The sequence below is a fragment of the Poecilia formosa genome, unplaced genomic scaffold (assembly GCF_000485575.1).
Source record: "Poecilia formosa unplaced genomic scaffold, Poecilia_formosa-5.1.2 Scaffold47, whole genome shotgun sequence".
Lineage (NCBI taxonomy): Eukaryota > Metazoa > Chordata > Actinopteri > Cyprinodontiformes > Poeciliidae > Poecilia > Poecilia formosa.
The window spans coordinates 809,781-828,835 of record NW_006799986.1 but is presented as its reverse complement, the minus strand read 5'-3'; the positions used below and the strand labels follow the sequence as shown (position 1 = coordinate 828,835).

Below are 19,055 nucleotides of genomic sequence, written 5' to 3'. Positions count from 1 at the left end.
CGCCTGGACAGGTCGCCGGGACAGGACGCCTGGACAGGACGCCTGGACAGGACGCCTGGACAGGACGCCTGGACAGGTCGCCTGGACAGGACGCCTGGACAGGACGCCTGGACAGGACGCCTGGACAGGACGCCTGGACAGGACGCCAGTCTGTTGCAGGGCAACACAGAGACACACAACCATGCACACACACACATTCACACCTAGGGATAATTTGGAGGCCATTTAACCTGTCAGTCATGTTTTTGGACTGAGGGAGGAAACCGGGGAAAACCCACCAGGCACAGGGAGAACATGCAGACTGCATGCAGAAAGACTCCACTGCGCCACTGTGCAGCCTGTATATTTAATTTTTATTCAATCCTTTTTAATTAAATATTAAAAGGTGTGATATCTATCAATTATTTTGATAGACCACTTTTGTTGCATATTAGCAAAATATTTTGCGCTGATCAATCAAAGTAGTTTAAACATTTAGCTAGCTCAGATGTAAATACTTAGCTTTAATCTAAATCTTTGACATTTATAAATGAATAAATAAATATCAGCTGTTTTATTGTCCACTTCTGCTTATGTGCCAGTGGATTTCCATATCAGCTAAATATTTAGTTTGCTAACTATGTATTTTGTTTGTTAAATAAATATTAAGCTAGCTGATGCATGTATTTATATTGGAGGAAAATGTTTAGTTTGGTAATTAAATATTTAGTTTAATGTCATTCATAAAATAATAAACTTCACAAAGCCCATATATGTTTGATTCTGAGTCAGAGCTGCGTATTGTTTGAAGTTAGCTTTTATTTAGTATTATTATATTAGGAGTCTAAGTTTCTGCTATCAGTCTCTTCATGTGAGGAAACAAAACAAAAACTGAGGAATGACCAAATAACAGGATCATTCTACGGACATAAAAACTGAATCTGAGTTATTTAGAAACAGTCCAGAAATCAGAGAGGCTGGAAATCAATCGGCGAACCTGCAGCCTTCAGGACAGGAGCCGATTTAATCGATCAGCTCGACTCTCCATCACGTGTCGGATAAATGTTGATTAATCTGACGTCATTGGAATATAAATATTCTAAATAAGATGCTAGTTTTCATTTTTTTGTAATTTATCATGTGGAAAATGCTGAGAGCATTCTGGGAAAACTGAGCCTGAACATGTTCCGTGGCATCAGCTGAATGTCAGGTAAGAGGAGCAGGCAGTGCCATTCAGTGACCCGCACGACCAGAACCAGAACCAGAACCGATCTGCTTCCTGGCTTAAAACAAGGAAAAATAAACTTTTTAAAAATCTCTTTTAAGCTCCGGGAGCAGAAATGCTGAAGGCAGATCGCCGCAGGGGGCGGTTCGGTGGTTCGGGTGTCGGTTTGGACTTTGACCGGGACTTAGAAGGATTCTGCTGCCACCGAACCGAACAAAATAAGAGACAAACTACAGAAACTCTTTTAGTGATTTGCCTACTTACATCTGATTCAAATTCAGCATACCGAACTTTAAAACCCACCCGAACCGAACCGAACCGACCACGGAACCAAAACACAGCAGCTCGTGGAGTGAGTCCACAGCTGCGCGCGCTGATCCACTGTGACGCGCAGAAACTTTCTCCGCTCACCAACAACAACAAGTCAGGCAAAGAAGGCGAACCTCAGCTAAAACTAACAACACACACACACACTCTGCATCTCTCTCTCTCTCACACACACACACACACACACACACACACACGTTACCTCTGCCGCGTCTGCAGGCGGCCGAGCCGAGCAGGCAGCTGAGCCAGAAGGCGCTCAGGATCCAGGACGGAGAGCCAGACATGCTGCTGCCACTGCTGATCCCAGCGACTGGAAAGTTAGCAGGAAAACTTCAAGTTTTACAGCGCAACTCTGTGTGTGTGTGTGTGTGTGTGNTGTGTGTGTGTGTGTGTGTGTGTGTGTGTGTGTGTGTGTGTGTGTGTGCGTGCGTGTGTGTGAGTGTCAAAGGGTGTGTACTTCCGTTTTGATAAGAACGTCACATTAAATAAAATTACCAATAGTTCCCTTACAGCTTTGCTTCCAAATAAAACCATTCCAGCTGACATTAAGATTAATAAATAATAAATCGATAAAGTTCATATCTTGCGGTCCAAATCGGATCAGAGGGCGGCTCGCTGCTGTTGCCCTGGTGATTAAACAGCCATCGGTACTTTCTGACGGCAAACGACTGCGTTTGCGCAAAACTTGGTCGATATTCCGCTAATGTCGAAAAAACACAACTGCATTTGCAGTAAATAAAATTAATAAATTAAAATAAACACAGGGATAACGCTATACACGCCATAAGTCATTAAAAAAAACGTGGCGCCATCATCCTCTAACTACTTCCTGTTGTCTGGTTTCCGCCAGTAGTAACATCCGGTTTTAATCACATGACACAGTTTCAAACTAAATATTTAATTAGCAAGTTAAATATTTGTGTACAAACTATGTATTTGTATAGAAGTTCTCCAGACCCAGCTTTTATTTTGATAATCAACTTCCGGTTACCGGCAAGTGAATTTGCAAATGAGCTAAATATAAGCTTAGAGCCAGAGGCGCAAAAAGTGGGTATGCAGCGTATGCAACACATAGGGGCGCAGCACCAGAGGGGGCGCCAAAACCCCATCTGGAGGGGGCGACGCGCCGGTTATGTTTTCCCATACAGTTCAGCGCCTCACGCTCCTTCACCTCTCAAACATCACGAGGTAAATGTAGGGAGTTTTACACTCCACGTAGTGTCGCCTCGGGGGGGTTGAGCGTCGGTCCTTCACCCTGAAGTTCCTCACCTCGGGGGGCGGGGGGGCGCCGATTTATGTTTTCGCATCCACCTGAATAATGTGCAGTTGCGCCACTGCTTAGAGCTCAATATTTAGTTTATAGCTAAATATTTATTTGGTAAGTTAAATACTTAGCTAGTAAGCTACAAGCTAAATATTTGGTTTGGATCTAAGTGTTTAGCTGGTAAGTTTAGTATTTAAATGACTAATTATATATTTATGTCAGGCCTAAATATGTTTAGCTAAACATTTAGCTCGCTAACTATATATTTAGTTTGGACTTCAACATTTAGCTTTGTAGCTAAGAATTATATTTGGAGCTAAATATTAACTTGCTAACTAAATATTTAGTTTACTAATTATAAAATATTTGGTTTTGTGACAATGAAGAAATGTGATGGTGAAACTATGACCGATTCATTTCCAGATACAAGCTGCATTCATGTAACAGATGGAAGAACCTCAAGTTAAAAGTTGTTTAAATTAAAGATGTGAAACTTCGTTTCTCCACCGGCTCGTTTACGTTTCGGCCGCCTACCTGCTGTGATCCGTCTCTGCGTAACGAGACGCTCGCAGCTGAAGCCCAGAAAGCCTCAGCCAGAGAAACCAGCAGGAGGTCTGATGTTCGGAGGCCTGGAGCCTCTTCAGCGCTAACTAGCTAAATTCAAGGGTTTAGACAGAAAACACAAAGGAGCAAATTTCAGCCAAAAACTGAGAAACTTTGAGAATAATCTCAGAAATTTTCAAGAAAAAACAAAAATATTTCTGAGGATTAAAAGTTGAAAATCTTTGACTTTCAGAAATTGCCCGAGATTGAAATCAGAATTCAGAAATTTCCATGTTTTTCTCACGTTTTTAAGATTAATGTCAAAATTTCTGCTTTTCCAAGTTGTTTTCTTGAAAATTTCAGAAATTAACCTCAAAATTTCTCATTTTTTTCTTAGCAAATTTTCAACTTTCACACTTAGAAATTTCCTTGGATTTTGTAAAAAGAAATCAGATTAATTTCAAATTCCTGAATTTTTATTATCAAATTTCTGACTTTACAAATTTCTGCTTTTCCAAGCTGTGATCTAGATTCACAAAAAGTGACACATTTTTTCTATCTGCAACGGCCCTGATTTCACTGTCATAGTTTGTGTAAACCAGGATAGAAAAGAGAAACTATTTCCTTAAATCAATTTGACTTAGGAGTGATGGGCACCGCTAGCTAAAAAGCTAGCTGTGCTAACCCTGAGGCGCTAATCCTACACATTAGTTCTGCTAACGCTAAACTAACATGGAATTTAGCGGAAGCTAAAGCACTAAATACAGAATAAACGTCATCTGCCGAATCGCATCACAGTTGGAGAACACAAGGAGAGGAAACTGACCTGCTGCGTAAAAAGAATCTTCACCCCCTTCAGAATAAGAGCATGAATATAAACAGCTAACTCCTTGAAGAATTATTAACAGTCGATAACCAAAACTTCAACACAGATGTCAGAACAGCAAAGTGCATTCGTGCTTCATCCAGAAAAATGAGGGGAAGCTAAAAGCGTTAAACATTTTCACTTAGCAAAAATGCTAACGTGCGAAACAAAAACGCTTTGCTCCGCTGTTAGCAGATTAGCAGACCCACCACTTCTGTCTCCAAACCAGATTTTCCCATCAGTTTGGTCAGGAATCAGGTTTTCTACACTTAGTCATCCAAGCCAACAACCTGCAGTTTTTTAATTCTGTCCTTTCAAACACAGTAACTTCCTGTTACACACTGAGCCAGAAACGGTTAGAAGCACTGTGGTTATTAAACTGCAGAGACCTAAATGTTTTTCAGATCTACTTTGGTGGAAAACCTTCAACTTTCCTGCCTGAAATTCTGACAAAACATGTAACAAACTGCATCATTTCATCAAACGAAGAACATTACGGACAAACCTGAGCATCCTCTTCATCAGAATGTTATAATAATACAAACACTGAGTGTCTTCAGTCAGAGGCTGTGTCATTGCACTGTAATACAGGCCTCTACAGGAGAGCCTTCCTGCTCACAGCCATTAGCAACTACAGCAACACTTTAAAGAAACCTGGATATGAGTTACATTTAATTGAATTGTAGATAAATGATAAATAACAAAAACAATACAAATTAGACTAAAGCAATGTGATATCTGAGCTAATGTTTTTCACAATTAAATGTGTGAAATTATTAAATTAATTTCTGTAAGTATGAAATCACTAAAGGTGGGAACTCCGGTCTAGATGTTGATTCACTCTGAAAATCCTAATTTTCTGCTTTTCATGAAGCGATTCAGGGAAGGAATCAGTTTTCTGTTTGCTTTATTCCTCTCTGATAGAGACGGAGGGTCCAGGCTGACAGAGGAAAATGTAATATTAGCTTTTTCTCCCCCAGGAAACGGCGCAGTGTGAAGCTGGTAAATAAGAGCTCCGGTCGGGTCATGAGGACATCTGACAGTAAGAAAGAGAAAACAGGAGCTGATGTCTCTGAATATGGATGAAATGGCTGAGGGTGAGGATAAAATGAGTCAGTTTAGATGACGTCAACACACCCTGAGTAAACTATGACGCTTCGACCTCACAGGTCAATGTCTGATTCCTGCATTATGAGCTGCTTCTCTGGGTCAGAAATCATTTCCCATCAGTTCCTATTTAGCGCTGATTGACGTTTAACAGCGACCTGAAGTCCTTCATCTCTGCTAAACACTAAAAACACAACAAATACCAGCTTTTATTCTCCAACATTCACACCTACAGTTCATAAAAAATAAGATTATTTCAGTTTGCTGGCTAAAGTTGGCACTAAAACAATCTTTTCTGTTTTCTACACTAAATGTGACCAAATCCTGAAGTCCTCATCTGTGAAATACTCGACATATAAAACTTGCTCCAGCTTTTATGGTGACTTTACCAGAGTTTTAGAGTGTAATCTCCATAACTGAACCATTAAGCTAAACTTAATGGTTCAGTTTGGAGCAACAATAAAGGAGATTACTTTGCTGTTTGGCCAAAATGTTTGGTATGATCTAGAAAAGAGGCTCTTCTTGAAGCTGTAATGACTTTTGACGCTGCAGGTTGCCAAGGAGTTCCACTCCAGTAAGTTCACTGACTGGCTTTTACAGCTCCAGGAACATTTTTATTATTTGCTCTCTTCTCTAATTAACTTGACTGTGTATTGCAAACATCCGGAGTTTCACAAGGGACTCCCTAACAAGCGTACAGCTGATAAAACCACCAGCAGCTGATAACCTGAGCTGATCTTATCAGATGAGACCAAAACAAAAACTAAAGTAAGTGAATATTCGACTCTTACGACTGAAACTTCACATTAAAAGAAGTTCCTGCTTTAAAAATGTAGAAAAGGCGACAATAATGCCGGTTTAGAGAAGAGGCAGTGAGTGTTTGGTGGCGGTGATGAGGTTTGGCTTCAGGGCAGGAATTAGAGAAGGAAACGCTCCAGGGAGCAAAGCTAGGAGAGGCTGATTGGTGTTGCTGTGGGCTTTGTCTAATCAATCTCCCTGTTTTCATACGCAGCCGTGTGTGAGGACTTTGGGACCGTCTGGATCCCGGCCAGCGCCGGATCATTCACAGCGTCTGCTCCAGTTGTTGGATGAATGATGCAGAGCTACAACAAAAACACTTTGATCTTCCTTTATTTTCACACAAATTTCTCTTACAATAACTTACTAGCTTTTAATAAAGAACCAATACAGTTACATAGGAAATGTATAATATATATAATCAGAACTATAAGTTTAACTGAGTTGACTCAAACCCAAAATTCAGAAACACCAACAAGAAAAGAGCACAAGCATGGTAATCAATCATTTTTAGCATGCTAATTAGCATAACGTAGCTTCTTTGGAAACCATTTAAAAACATGTTAACATGAATAAACGGTTCAACTGAACCAATAAATTTATAACTTGTAGACTTTCTGTCAGGAAGTTACAACTAAACCAAAACTGTAGCAAAACGCTGGTAGCATGCTAACGATTACAACCAGTCTGCTATTTGATGCTAATAGATACGTGATAATTAGCTTGTCGCAACTTACCGATTACAAATGTTGCTAAAAGGAGAAATTGCTGAGCCTGAGTTTAAATTAAAATGATAAATTAAACTGAAAATCCAGTGAAAGTGAAAATTTGCTGAATATTTGCATGCTAGTGTAAAATGTACTTTTTTAATGATTGCAATTAGCATGCTAATCAGTGCTAGCTAGCTGATGTGCGCTCATTAGCTTGTAGACTTGCAAATAACAACAGAAATGGACAAAAAGGAATTGCTCAGCCCAACTTCAGATTTAGGCCGAAGTCACACAAAATTAATGAATAATTTGAACACAAAAACGTTTATCGTAGTGAAATCGTAATTTATTTAATCAAAAATGACACCATGAAGTGTCTTTAAACTTCATTTTACTGGAATTTCTGTCACTCACACTTTGTCACTGCTGTCAATTTAAATTAATCAGTTTGTAGACTTTGAATTTGCAGAACAGTCGGAGAACTAAAGCCAAATATTCTGGCTCCTGTTGGGATGGAAACGTCTGCTTTTCGCGTTTCCAGAACAAACAAAAGCCAAACACAGCTGGCTTCTCCATGAAACAGACTGTCCTTCCCCTTGTTTTAAAAAAATGAGCCTTGGAGGCAGAAATGAGGATGATTCATTTGTGGTAACATCAGACCGCAGTGTTGGCACCGCGTTTCTTAGTGAGTGTGCTTTTTTTTGTGTGAGCTTTTGTTCAAGATGTCAGCCGACAAGAATGTGCCTGTCTGTGAGTCGAATGTTGCAGAGAAATTACTCACACTGTTCAGGGAAACGGAGCCGCTCTGTGTGGCGAGTTAAAGAAGACAAGAAAGACAAGCAAAAGTCGAACTTCCCGATCCGCAGAAAAGCTCTGCGGGAATTTCCTGTGTGCAAATTTTCCCACAATGTCTTGACCTCAATATGTTCAGAGTTTGGAGATCTGTGACTCTGCAGCTGATAGATAAAGGGAGACGCTGTTTGTTTTTCAGTCACTTTCTTCTGTCTGACACTGAAGATTGGTTTCCATTTTATGATTCAGCACTAAAAAAATATTCTGACTATTTTTACTGCTAGATATTTATTAAAAATAGAAAATAAACAAGAACATAAGATGGAAAAATCAAACACAGTTCTTCCAGTTAGATTTTATTCTTATTGAAATATGTGTTTAATGCAAAATATATGCATCAAACTTTGAGATTAACTTGCTTTTTTACATTAATTAAAACTGTGAAGTTATTATGGGAAGTTATAAATGCCAATTTTTTTCAAAATATGCAAATTTTTGTCAATATTCCACGAATGTTTGAAAAAGCATAATTTCACAACTGCTGTGTTTTGTTTAAATAAGAAATTAAATTAAAATCACATGCAAATAAGTTTGCTAATCTGATATTGTACATAATATAATATAATTTAAAAATTGGAATTTTGAAAATAAATAAAAATGATAGTTTGGTGCCTCTGGTAAGGTCCAGATCCACCAGGAGACGTTTTCTATGTCAGAACTTATTTGTTTTCAGAGGCGGCTCGTCCACATCGTGTCTCATATGGGTCGATCGCGACAGCAGCCATTTATCTTGAACAATGGTCCACAGTGTCAATATATTTTCTCTTCGTTGGTTTGGAAGCTGTGGTTTATCTCTGTTTGCCTACCAAGATGGCGGATCAGCGTAACGGATCACTTCCAGTTCAGACTTGTGGGAACGATGTATTGATTAATTGGTTTCTGTGACAGGTTTTGTTTCCATCTCTCCTTTTATACGGAAACCATTTTTCAGAAAACCACCTCAAGCAAACGTAGAAATTATTTAGTTTCGACGTTTCCATCGAGCTTTTCCTCAAAATAAAGGTGATAATAAGCGCTGATGGAAACCCATCTATTGACTGTAAACTCCTGTTTTCTAGAGTCAAATGTGAGCTGATCCATCCAACAGCTGGAGAAAATGAAACCTGATCTGCGACAGAACAGCTGAGAAAGAGAAGAATCAAAGTGATGCAATGGCTGCCAGAGCTTCGTCTTGACAGGAAAGGGGATTTTTGAGCTGAAAGGAAAGTTTTCCATCTCCATCACTGCAGCTGCAGCAGCAGCAGCTTCACCTGGTTTTATTTTTAGAACAACAGAAGCTCTTCTTCCCCCTGAAATGACGCAGAGCGGCTCCGAGATCAGAGCGCCTGCTGTAATCAGATGTAAACTCTAATGTACATGTAATTTCGTCTGTCTGCCTCCAAAAACAAAGAACTTCATGGATGATGAGCGGCTTCGTCTACCTGCCACCCGCCTGTCAGAGGACAGCAGAAATAACTTCCTCAGAGATGAGGAAAATCTGAGGCAGACTCAAGGCGGCCTGCAGGTGTTGCATCTGTGACTCACCTCCTCTGAATTAATTTACCTCTGACCACATAAATCCCCCCCAGAGGATGTGCATGCTCCCAGGAACGCACCAGAACTTCTTTCATTTAAGGATAATTGGCTCTGACTCACTGTGTAAACACCTGATATTAGCTTAATAGCTGCGTTTTTTTCCACCAGCCTGTGTGAACCTGCCATGCAGAGACGAATCTTTTATAAATCCCCAGATTTTACGGCCCTCATCGACATTTTATGGGCATTTCTGCCCGATTGACTGGGTCCTGTGGGTTGGTGAGCATCTGCCTCCGGAGTGACCCAGATGTGCAGAGACACACCTGCACCAGGTATTGACCCGATGAAATCACCACAGAACCAGAGTAATTAAACGATGAGATGGAAACGATTTGCTGCTTTCTGTCCTTCTCTGTTTCGCTCCATAAACAATTAAATGCAGAATTACAAATGTCTGATCCAAAATAATTCAGACTTTAATATCAAAATTCTGAATTTGTTACCAGAATTAAATTTTTTTTCACAGAATTTGAACTTTTTTCCTCTGAATTTTGACTCCCCTCTCTCAAAAAAGTCAAAACTCTGAGAAAATGGGATTAAAATCAGAATCCGTTTTTTCCTTCAGTGGCTCTAATTCAATTCCGTATTGATATTATGACGCATTTATACATGAAATATTTTCCAAATAACATTTACTGTCCAATCTTCTATTTAGCAGAACTAACATATTACACATCATTTGAACATACAGGGAGAGCTTTATATACAGTCTGGAACCAGCAAGTCTACGCACAATAAATCTACTTTCATGTAGATGTGGGTAAACAACCGTTAATCCAGAATAAGGCAGAAACAACCCAGGATACACTAGTTAGCTGCTAAGCTAGCGGGGCAGCTAGCATGCTAGCGCCGAAATGAAAACACAATACAACAGAATCTATACAAGACTGGTAAACTTTGTGATATTTGATGAAAACTGTATGATAATCACATTTGTGGCGCCAGATAGACTTTACTAGCCTGTAATTAAACAAAATCTAAACTAGACCTCTTGTGTAACTCTGACTGGGCAAAGCAGAGAAAGAGGTTTACCAACCCGTCTCTAGGGAAGCACTGCCACCCTGTGGTGTACCGCGGTACAACAGCCAAACTGTGTTCCCTCATTTTAATTATACTAAATTATGATTAATTTAGTAGAACTGTGACCAGCTCAATGAGATTCACATGAGCTCTAGAGAAGCTAACTGACTCAAACTCACTGGCTCTAAACGCATGAAGGTTTGTTTTCATGAGTTCTGATGGGCCCCTGTTTACATGTTCCTGGGCCCTGCAGTCATGATTATCTGTCTGTGGTTTCTCTCTGCACACTGCTGCTAAAATGATCAGGTTCAGAGAAGCTCCCCATGTAACAAAACATGTTTCTGTGTCACATTACATCACCGCATTAACGGAGAACTCCTCTGGAACGCAATTAAAATGGTTTAACGTTTCCGGCTGAAGTCAAATAAAAGGAGCTTGAGGGGATTTTCAGCTCACTCCATTACTTCCTACAGATCGGGTTCACTGTGCATTCATAGTTTTTGTTCAAACCCTGAGCTACAGATATCTGGAAATGGTTTTAGGGCAAAAGTAAGAATAGGTTTCTAGAAATCCAATCTGACAGCAGAAAATCCTTAAACTATCTGAGAATAATTACCTCCTGATAACCCAGAGTGAGGAAAGAAGATGTCAGAACTTTAAAGCAAGAGATTGAGATTTGCCACAAGGTTTAAAGACATTTAAATACAGTTACAGACTTTTCATCAGCCACAACAAATCCTCATGAATGCCTCCCCATTGAGCAAAAACACAAAGCAAAGGCTGCTAAAGGTTATTAGTCCTTTCTTGGAGTTTGATCGATGTTGTTGTGATCCTTTCAGAGCCAGTATTAGTCAGTAAGCCTGTTAACGTCTCTGCTCCTGACGGTCTAGTCCACACAACCGGTTCTGTTGGTTGAGCAGCTCTTTCCTAATGCTTGCTTCACACGGCAATATTTTCAATCCAATTATTGTCAAAAATCGGAGGGATGCCCCAATTATCTTGATGGCTCTAAATATAATCTTAAGGAATCTTCCTGCCAGGTGTGAAGAGTGATCTGGTCTCCTCAGAAGGACTTTGGGACCGCTAGGGGATGTTTAACATTTTGGACTGGCTTGTTGTCTGAAGTGTTCCTGAACGCAGTCTGATGAACCAGAAAGCGAAATGATGGAAACACGGAGGGAAAAACAAAATACAGAAGACAAAACTACTGCCTGAAAGCCCACTGGACGTCGTATCGGTTCATATCAGTTCGTTTTTCTCTGTTAAATATCGGCCACAAACTATTATCGTTGCTTCTTCCCAGTCGGCCATGTTTGTTTTCTGTGAACTCGCATTTGGTCTCAAGAGGTTTTATAGGATTTCCTGTCTGATGCCTGAGTGTTGGTGAGTGAAATCGGTTTGTCACACTGTAAGACCAAACCTGTTATACCTAAGATCTTTCCTCGCCCTGTGTGGTCTCTCAAGTTTTGGAAATCAGCAGACAATTTCAAATCTTCCCTTAAGGATCAGAAGACACATGTTGACACTCATCACTAGCAAGAGAGATTCACGCACACTGTTCTGTGTCACGAAATCCTCAGAAAATGATGAAGACTCTGCTGCCAGGAGTGGATGTTCTTCACCAAGAAGCTCCGGACTGCTGGGGTTGGCAGGATACGTCAATGTGACACGGAGGACTGAACAACACTGGCCAAGTGGTAAACTGGGCTGGAGGTCCCAGGTTTTTAGAAAGGTGAATGAAGAGAGCCTTCAAATCTTTGAGGGATATTTCTCAGCCTTCCTGGTAAAGTTTTCTCTAAGGTTCTTTGAGGACGTCTGGATGCTTCCTCGATATCTAGGAAGTATCCTAGATATCGAGGAAGCATCCTAGATGTCTAGGAAGCAACTGGGCTACAAGACACCTGGATCAAATGTTTGAATTGAAAGGATTGTACCTCTGGGAGTCTGGTCTCTGGGGAAAGGATGTGTCAACTGATTGTTGAATTTCTGATTCAAAAGGAGAATATGCTGCTCATCCTGGAACAGTGAAGGAGCTATTTATCCATTTTCAGCAAAGCATTGAGCCTCTTCCTAGTCTAAAATGGACCAGACTTTGGGGTACTCAGTGTTGATTATGCCATACGGTGGTATGGCGCGGTAGAGGGATGCCTGTCACTTTACCAACCTGTCAACCAGCTCCCACTGAGATGCTCCAGTTGAAAGGAATCCCAATTTAATCCGAACTTAAGCCAGCACAGGTAACATTGGCTCCCTCTGGACCTGTTCATTGGCGATGTCCTCCATCCAACGCCAATGACTTTACACCCAGATTCCTAAAACATCATCATGTAAAACGGCATAGTTAAAGTTCATTATTAGATCAAGAATCATCTTCAACCTGATTTAGTAAAGATGTGAAGTGTCTGTTTGTTGCAACAGTTTTAAAGCCATGGCTGCAGATTTTTGACGATGTTTGAGAGTAAATCAAGTCACAAGATGGTGGATTTCTCTGTTCCTTAGAACAGAAGCTCGTCTGCCTTCAGATCGATTTAACGTCAGAGAAAGATTTCCACAGGATGTCAGACAAAAAGTTGTGGGCTTCCCAGTCAGACAGCCCAGAGATTTTAGCTTCTTCACTCACCCTCTGTGTGTATACAGATCTGTTGGAGGCTGCAGCGCCTCAGGGGAATAACCAGCCTTTAACTCGCTGCTGCAGACATCCTGACAGCTCGTCTCTGGACAATGTTTCACATCAAGCTGACTGAGCTGCTGCTGCAGATTTTAGTCAGGAGGGTGAGAGCAGAAAGACATTGGGAACGCGTGTAACTGACTTATTAGTAAAACATTAGACCGCCGAGGCCCTGCCTGAATTTGACCTTCCTCAGTCTCCATGGTGGTTGCCCTGGTTGTAGGATGGATCATTGGTGAGGATTTGGACCCAAACCCGGCGAAGATAAGACCTTCATCCGATCAATTAACTCTGAATCATCTTTTATAAATATGATAGATCCCCACCTATTTACATATTTCATTGGCACTGATTGGTTGCAGAGATAAGAGCCTTCCTCCAAAGACCTTAGCTTCTGTCGTAGAGATAATACAGTTTCCACTGTGCATATTAATGCAAACTGAAGTATGTTTGGTGTTTAAACTGCAGTTATTAGCATTTTAGAGCCGGTCTCGTGTATTTGTTGGGGGTTGAGGTCAGCAACCACCATGAATACGACTTCCTATGATTTCCTCAATGGTGGGCACAGCTAACTAAAAAGCTAGCTATGCTAACCCTAAAGCACTAATCATAAGCATTAGTTTTGCTAATGCTAGAGTGCTACATCAACATGGAGTTTAGTTGAAGCTAATGCTGAAGCGCTAACGTCAATTCAAAATATAAAGATTACAACGTTTCAGCACCAATTTAATTTTGACGTAAATGACATGTTCTATAATTCCCTAAGATATTTACATTTACCTCTCGTTCTCTGCTGTCAGTGATTTATTTTGTTCCCGTACGTTTCCTGTTTTAAATAAAGTTATTGGGAATAAAAGAGAGAATGTGAAAGGAAACAGAACTGCAGCCTAAAGAGACTTCAAAATAAGAGCATGAATATAAACGTCAAGCTACTTGAAGAATTCTTAACAGGAGAAACTAAAACTTCAAGCCAAACTTTATTCAACTGAAAGTTGAATTAGCACTTTATAATTTAGTCCAGAAATGTTAATTTAGGAAAAGATGAGTGAACTAAATATTTTCAGAATTAGTAAAAACACTAAATAAAATAACAGCTCAGTTGCTAGCGCCCCCCAGTGGATTGGCTTATTAGATGTTTGAATATATCTCAGTAGTTTAGAGGTGAGAGGATGATAGAAGGGAATATTTAATTTGGAGATTTCCCCTCCAGATTGCTTTCAGAGCCATTGTTTTCTCCCAGTGATGTTTAACGTGGGGAGCAGAAAACGGTGTTAATGTTGAACTGCAGTCGGTGTTTAACGTGTTGGAGGCCGTGGACCTTCCTGAGCTGCAGCAGCTGCCCTCTGCGACCCCATCACTGTTTGCGGTTTATTAACCTCCTTCTTGTTTACAGACTCCAACAAATTGCTGGAAACACTCGGGGGAAGCGCTGCTCTCAGGTCAGCGCCTGTTTGCTGGTTTCTCTCTGTTAGCGCTGCTTATCCTCCTCTGCAGCTCCGCTTTCACTCCACTCTTCACAGACATTAATGTTACATTAAATTTGGGGCTTTTAATGATTTATTTGAGCCATTTTTTACCAGCATGGGATGATTATGCTGCAAAGAAACAGCAATGATTAAAAAAAAAAAAGTTTAGCGCAATTTATGAAGTATTTTCTCTAATTCACACAGGAGGAAAATTGTGCATAAAAGGTCAAAAATATAAATACATTTATTTCTTGGAGAAGCAATTTCACAGTTTATTTACACAAAATGTGTACGACATTTCATTAACCTTTTAGACAGGATTGATGCATGTACCACTTTGTAGCAAAAAAGTTAATTTCCAGCTTCAGGCCCCGACATTTTATTGGTAATCAAGATTTAACAGATTATGAACTGGTGAAAAACCAGTAAAATAAACAGCTCAGATCTCAGTGCAACCAGTCAAACCACAACCCAACAGACGGCCCATGAAAACATGTCTCTGCCTTCATCGATGATGAGTCAAATCTGTTTATTTATTAGCCGTATTTCTGCCAAATGTTCAAACATTTTATAACTATTACAAGTTATAGTCTCACTTGGCAAACTACTCCAGACGGCAGTTTTATTGAGAGCTTTCCTCCATTTTGAGGAGCCACGCTGAGCTCTGGTGGGCTTTACGCCCTCTGGTGACGTTAGGTTCACCAAGTGGGATGGTAATGACCCCTGACCCCAGACTGGTCCTTCAGAGTCCAGTTGGCTGGTGGCTGCCTCCTGGTTGGCCTTGTTTGACCTTCTGCAGCCAAGCGACCGGTAAAACTTATTGATGTGAAAGTTTGTAAACATTGACATGAACACAAGAAAGTTAAAAATGTTCGACTTGCTGCTGTGGTTATCAGGTTCTGTGTGTTGGGATCAACCTAATTGGTGGAAAACTGTAGCTTTTCACCCTCGTGTTGCTCCCAGTGTCTGAACCCCATTAGCCTCAGGGCCCCTCTGGCCCCGTCTCTGTCTGGTTGTTTGACAAATAATACTGCAGAGATTCACTGACTTTGTAAAGTAACTACTGCTGTAGCTCAGCACTTTATGTTGTCATCTGTTAAATCGTCTGTTTTAATTCCAACAAAATCACGGATGTTTGTCCTCACCTGTCAGTGATCCTAATTTCATGCCTGATTTAAAGGTGTGTAATCACGTTGCGGTAAAACTAATTACATGCTGTTCACAGTGACTTTGAGTCGTGCATAATTGAGCCTCAGGAAACGAGCAGCTTGCATTGAATCCATGAGGCGAGTCGAATAATTCTCATTTACTTTGCACTTTTGCTTCGTCACGTTCTGTTGAACCGGGGAGACGTTAGACGGCGTGTTTTTGTTCATGTTCTCAGTCTCTGACCAGCCTGATGAGTCCATCACACCGCGCCTGGATCTGGAATATTCTGAAGAAACTGTAATTATTACTGACAGATTACTCTTCTCAGTGATGAAGCATGAACAGCTCATTACAGAGCTGTATTCAACACACCACTGCTCAGAGTAAAACAGCTAATGCATGATGCTGCTAGCTTACATGCTAACTATGCTAACAGCTCGGACACATAAGCGATCAACTGAAAATATAAACCATTTCTGTCAACAAAGTAAGTAGTATGCTATATATATATATGTGTGTGTGTGTGTGTGTGAAATAAACATCAACTTGCAGGCTGTGATCTGCCTAAAGAAAAGCTGCAAACGATCTACAGCGCATCGCCAACAGGAAGTGCAAGTACCGCACCTTCCAGTTTCCAGCTTTTCAAAATTAAACTGAATAAACAACGTAAAATACACTAAAAGACTGTCAGACTGAACAATCAGTGGTGTTTGAGGAGCCAGAATAAAACCTGGTATAGTCCTCAGTCCTTAGCAAATGCATATTGATGCTAGCCTAAGTATGCCACATTTCCATAAACACAAAATATGAGCTATTTCTGCCAATAAACTTAGTTGGACAATGTAGATATAAGCTGCTACATGTGCAATAATCAATTTTACAAACTTACCAGCCACCTAAAAAAAGCTGCAAACAATCGTGGAAGCTAACATCGCTAACAGGAAGTACGAACTCCACAACTCCGGATTTTCAAAATTAAACTGAATGAACACCGTAAAATACACTAAAAATAGTGTCACACTGAACTAACAAAGCCAGTAGAGGAGTCAGAACTCGAACCTGCAACTGTCTTTATAGCCTTGAGATAAATTTACAAAGAAAAGCTGCCGGCAAAATATGAACCTCGCAGAAAGTTTGTATTTTAATATTTAAGCACTGAAGCACTTCTATTCTGATTGCTTCACTTTATAGTTATTCCTCATTTTAGTTTCCTATGTTTGCCACAGTACAAACAGAACAAAAGAAAGAGGAGAAATCGACAAGATGCTCTACGTAGCATAATGTTAATATTTGCAGCAGTGAAATTTTCCTCTGAAAAAGTGAGTTGAATCTGTGAAGCTCTTGAGAAAAACCTGCCGTTTTGGGAATCCTGCGGCTTCAGGAATAATTTACAGCGGAAACGTTGTTCAAAGCTTAAACAGCTCACAGAGAAATGCAGATTTTCCAGCTGAAGTGGCTTTTTGACTACTTTTAGTTATTTTCAGTTTATTCTTATTAAACTGTGGAAAACTGCAGCTTTGAGCTGTTTGTAACAGTTTTCATGACTCAGGCTGCGGCCAGATTCCTCCAGATGATCAAATATGGCCAATAATGAGTCGGCATTTTATTTTTAGGAGATAAACATAAAGATAAACATCAAAGAGAATGGATATAAATAAACAGATGCCACACTAATGTCGAAGAAAACAGCTTTACAAATATATTACAGGTTCCTGTAGTGTAGGGTCATTCTTTGAGGAAATTCATGGAAATATTGCAGAAAAATTTTTTTTTTAATTGTTTAAAAAAAAAATAATTTATTAGATCTGTATTTAAAAACAATAACTGGCTCCATTTAGCATTTAGCCAAATTATTAAGAACTATTGTGAAGATTAAATGAAAGTGTCCCAAGAATAAACCCTTGAGGAACTCCACAATCCATATTCACCAATTCAATTCAAATTAAAAATATTATTGATCCGAAATTAAAATTAAATGTCAGTGTGTATCAGATTATTATCGGCAGGAAAGATCTCCTGTAGCAGTCTGTGTTGCAGTGAATCAGAAGAAGCCTCTGACTAAAGACACTCACTGAAACAAAAGTAATTTTTATTTTGTTAAATCAGATCTGAACTAGTTTAGCAGAAACTATTTTGTGTCCGAAGCCTCCTTCAGATCGACTCAAACCAAAACAGGAGTTTTAGCTGCATCGCCGTTAGCATCCGTTTAGCTTAACGCTTCTCCAACGCCGTCTCAGAACTGTGCTGCACTCCAAAGAAACAACATGTGTGAAATTCTGTTTAGTAAATTTACTCTTCATTGCTTTCCAGTCAGGATTTAGAGTCCAGCTGCCGGCGCCGGTCTGCAGTCGCTGAAACAGGCCTTTAAATTAACCGCGCAGAAACATTCAGAATGCTAACCAGATGCTCAGCGTTCGCTAACCATAAAGAGCAGCTGGAAACAAGGTAAGAATGGTTGAACAGCAGATGCATAATTCCTCAGGGAGCTGTTAGAGTCTTCAAGTGCTCTCCATTTAATATGTTGTCATATATATTAATTACCCCCTACCCATAATGCCCTGACCCCCCGTGCCCCAGCGGCTCATTGATAGCGTCGGGCTGTTAGCGGTGCGATCCGGCTGAGTGGCGGCGGTGTGAGGAGGTTAACGCAGATCCACAGGCTGTGCATTAATCACTGAAAGGTCAGGCGGGGAAAGGCCGCCGCAGCAAATTAGTTCATGTGATCTGAATGCACACGAACCGCGGAAAGGTAAAGCAAAATCAATGGATCAGACGACGACTGCCTGCATTCATCAGGCTGCTCAGGCAGACGTGACCAGCGGAGGATTGTTATGTCGACTGAACTCAATCGACAGCTGTCGTTAAATGAATTAATCATTTCCTGAGGATGAAACCGAAGCGTTTCTGGTTCTGAAGGGAACCAGCCTGCAGACTCTGGACAAGTCCTCATTTTACCGTGGATGGAAAACGATAATGAAACAGCTGGAGGATAACACCTCTGGGCTGAAACGTCTCCACAACAATCAGCAGACACAAATGGAAACATTCACTTTGACAGGATGAGATCTTACAGGAAAACCATCACACTTCCATGAACAAGCTAGCATCGCTTTATGGGCTCCAGAAAACAGGATCTTCACACTTTTTAACCAAAATCATCCTTAGAAAATCAGACTTCACCGCCTCAGTTCTGCTTCTCTTGAGCTCCTTTCAGGATGAGCTAATTTAGGGTTCTGTCGCTTTTATGCAAATGAACTGCTGCAGGCCACGCCCCCTATATCAGTGTTCATACTTTATGAAGCAATGAGGAAAAAGAACAGTCAATGGGCTCTTTGCACCTATGGTGTTGACGTCACATCTCCAGGAGCTAATGCGGCTCATTTGTTTCCGCTTTGAGTTACCATGACTGCTAGAAAAGACTAAGTCCTATTTTTGATGCAAAAATTTAATTAATTTCCAAGCGATCCTGAATTAAGAAGATGGTGGCTTGGAAATATCTGTCGCTAC

General features: G+C 40.4%; 1 protein-coding gene and 1 long non-coding RNA gene across 3 annotated transcripts in view; one reads left to right on the top strand and one right to left on the bottom strand.

Annotated features, from left to right (window-relative positions):
• The window catches only part of tfpia (tissue factor pathway inhibitor a), a 20,243-nt gene extending 18,370 nt beyond the window's left edge, over positions 1 to 1,873 (bottom strand). Inside the window, exon 1 of one of the 2 annotated variants that reach the window (XM_016671615.1) lies at positions 1,734 to 1,873. In XM_016671615.1, the coding sequence (XP_016527101.1) occupies positions 1,734 to 1,815 (82 nt within the window). In that variant the 5' untranslated portion in view covers positions 1,816 to 1,873. The remainder of the gene's footprint in view (positions 1 to 1,733) is intronic. The other variant, XM_007552263.2, reaches the window with a different exon arrangement.
• A 13,637-nt stretch (positions 1,874 to 15,510) lies between these two features.
• The window catches only part of LOC103138146 (uncharacterized), a 5,701-nt gene continuing 2,156 nt past the window's right edge, over positions 15,511 to 19,055 (top strand). The window contains exons 1-2 of the long non-coding RNA XR_476231.2: positions 15,511 to 16,035; positions 17,859 to 17,993. This is a non-coding gene — a long non-coding RNA (uncharacterized LOC103138146). The remainder of the gene's footprint in view (positions 16,036 to 17,858; positions 17,994 to 19,055) is intronic.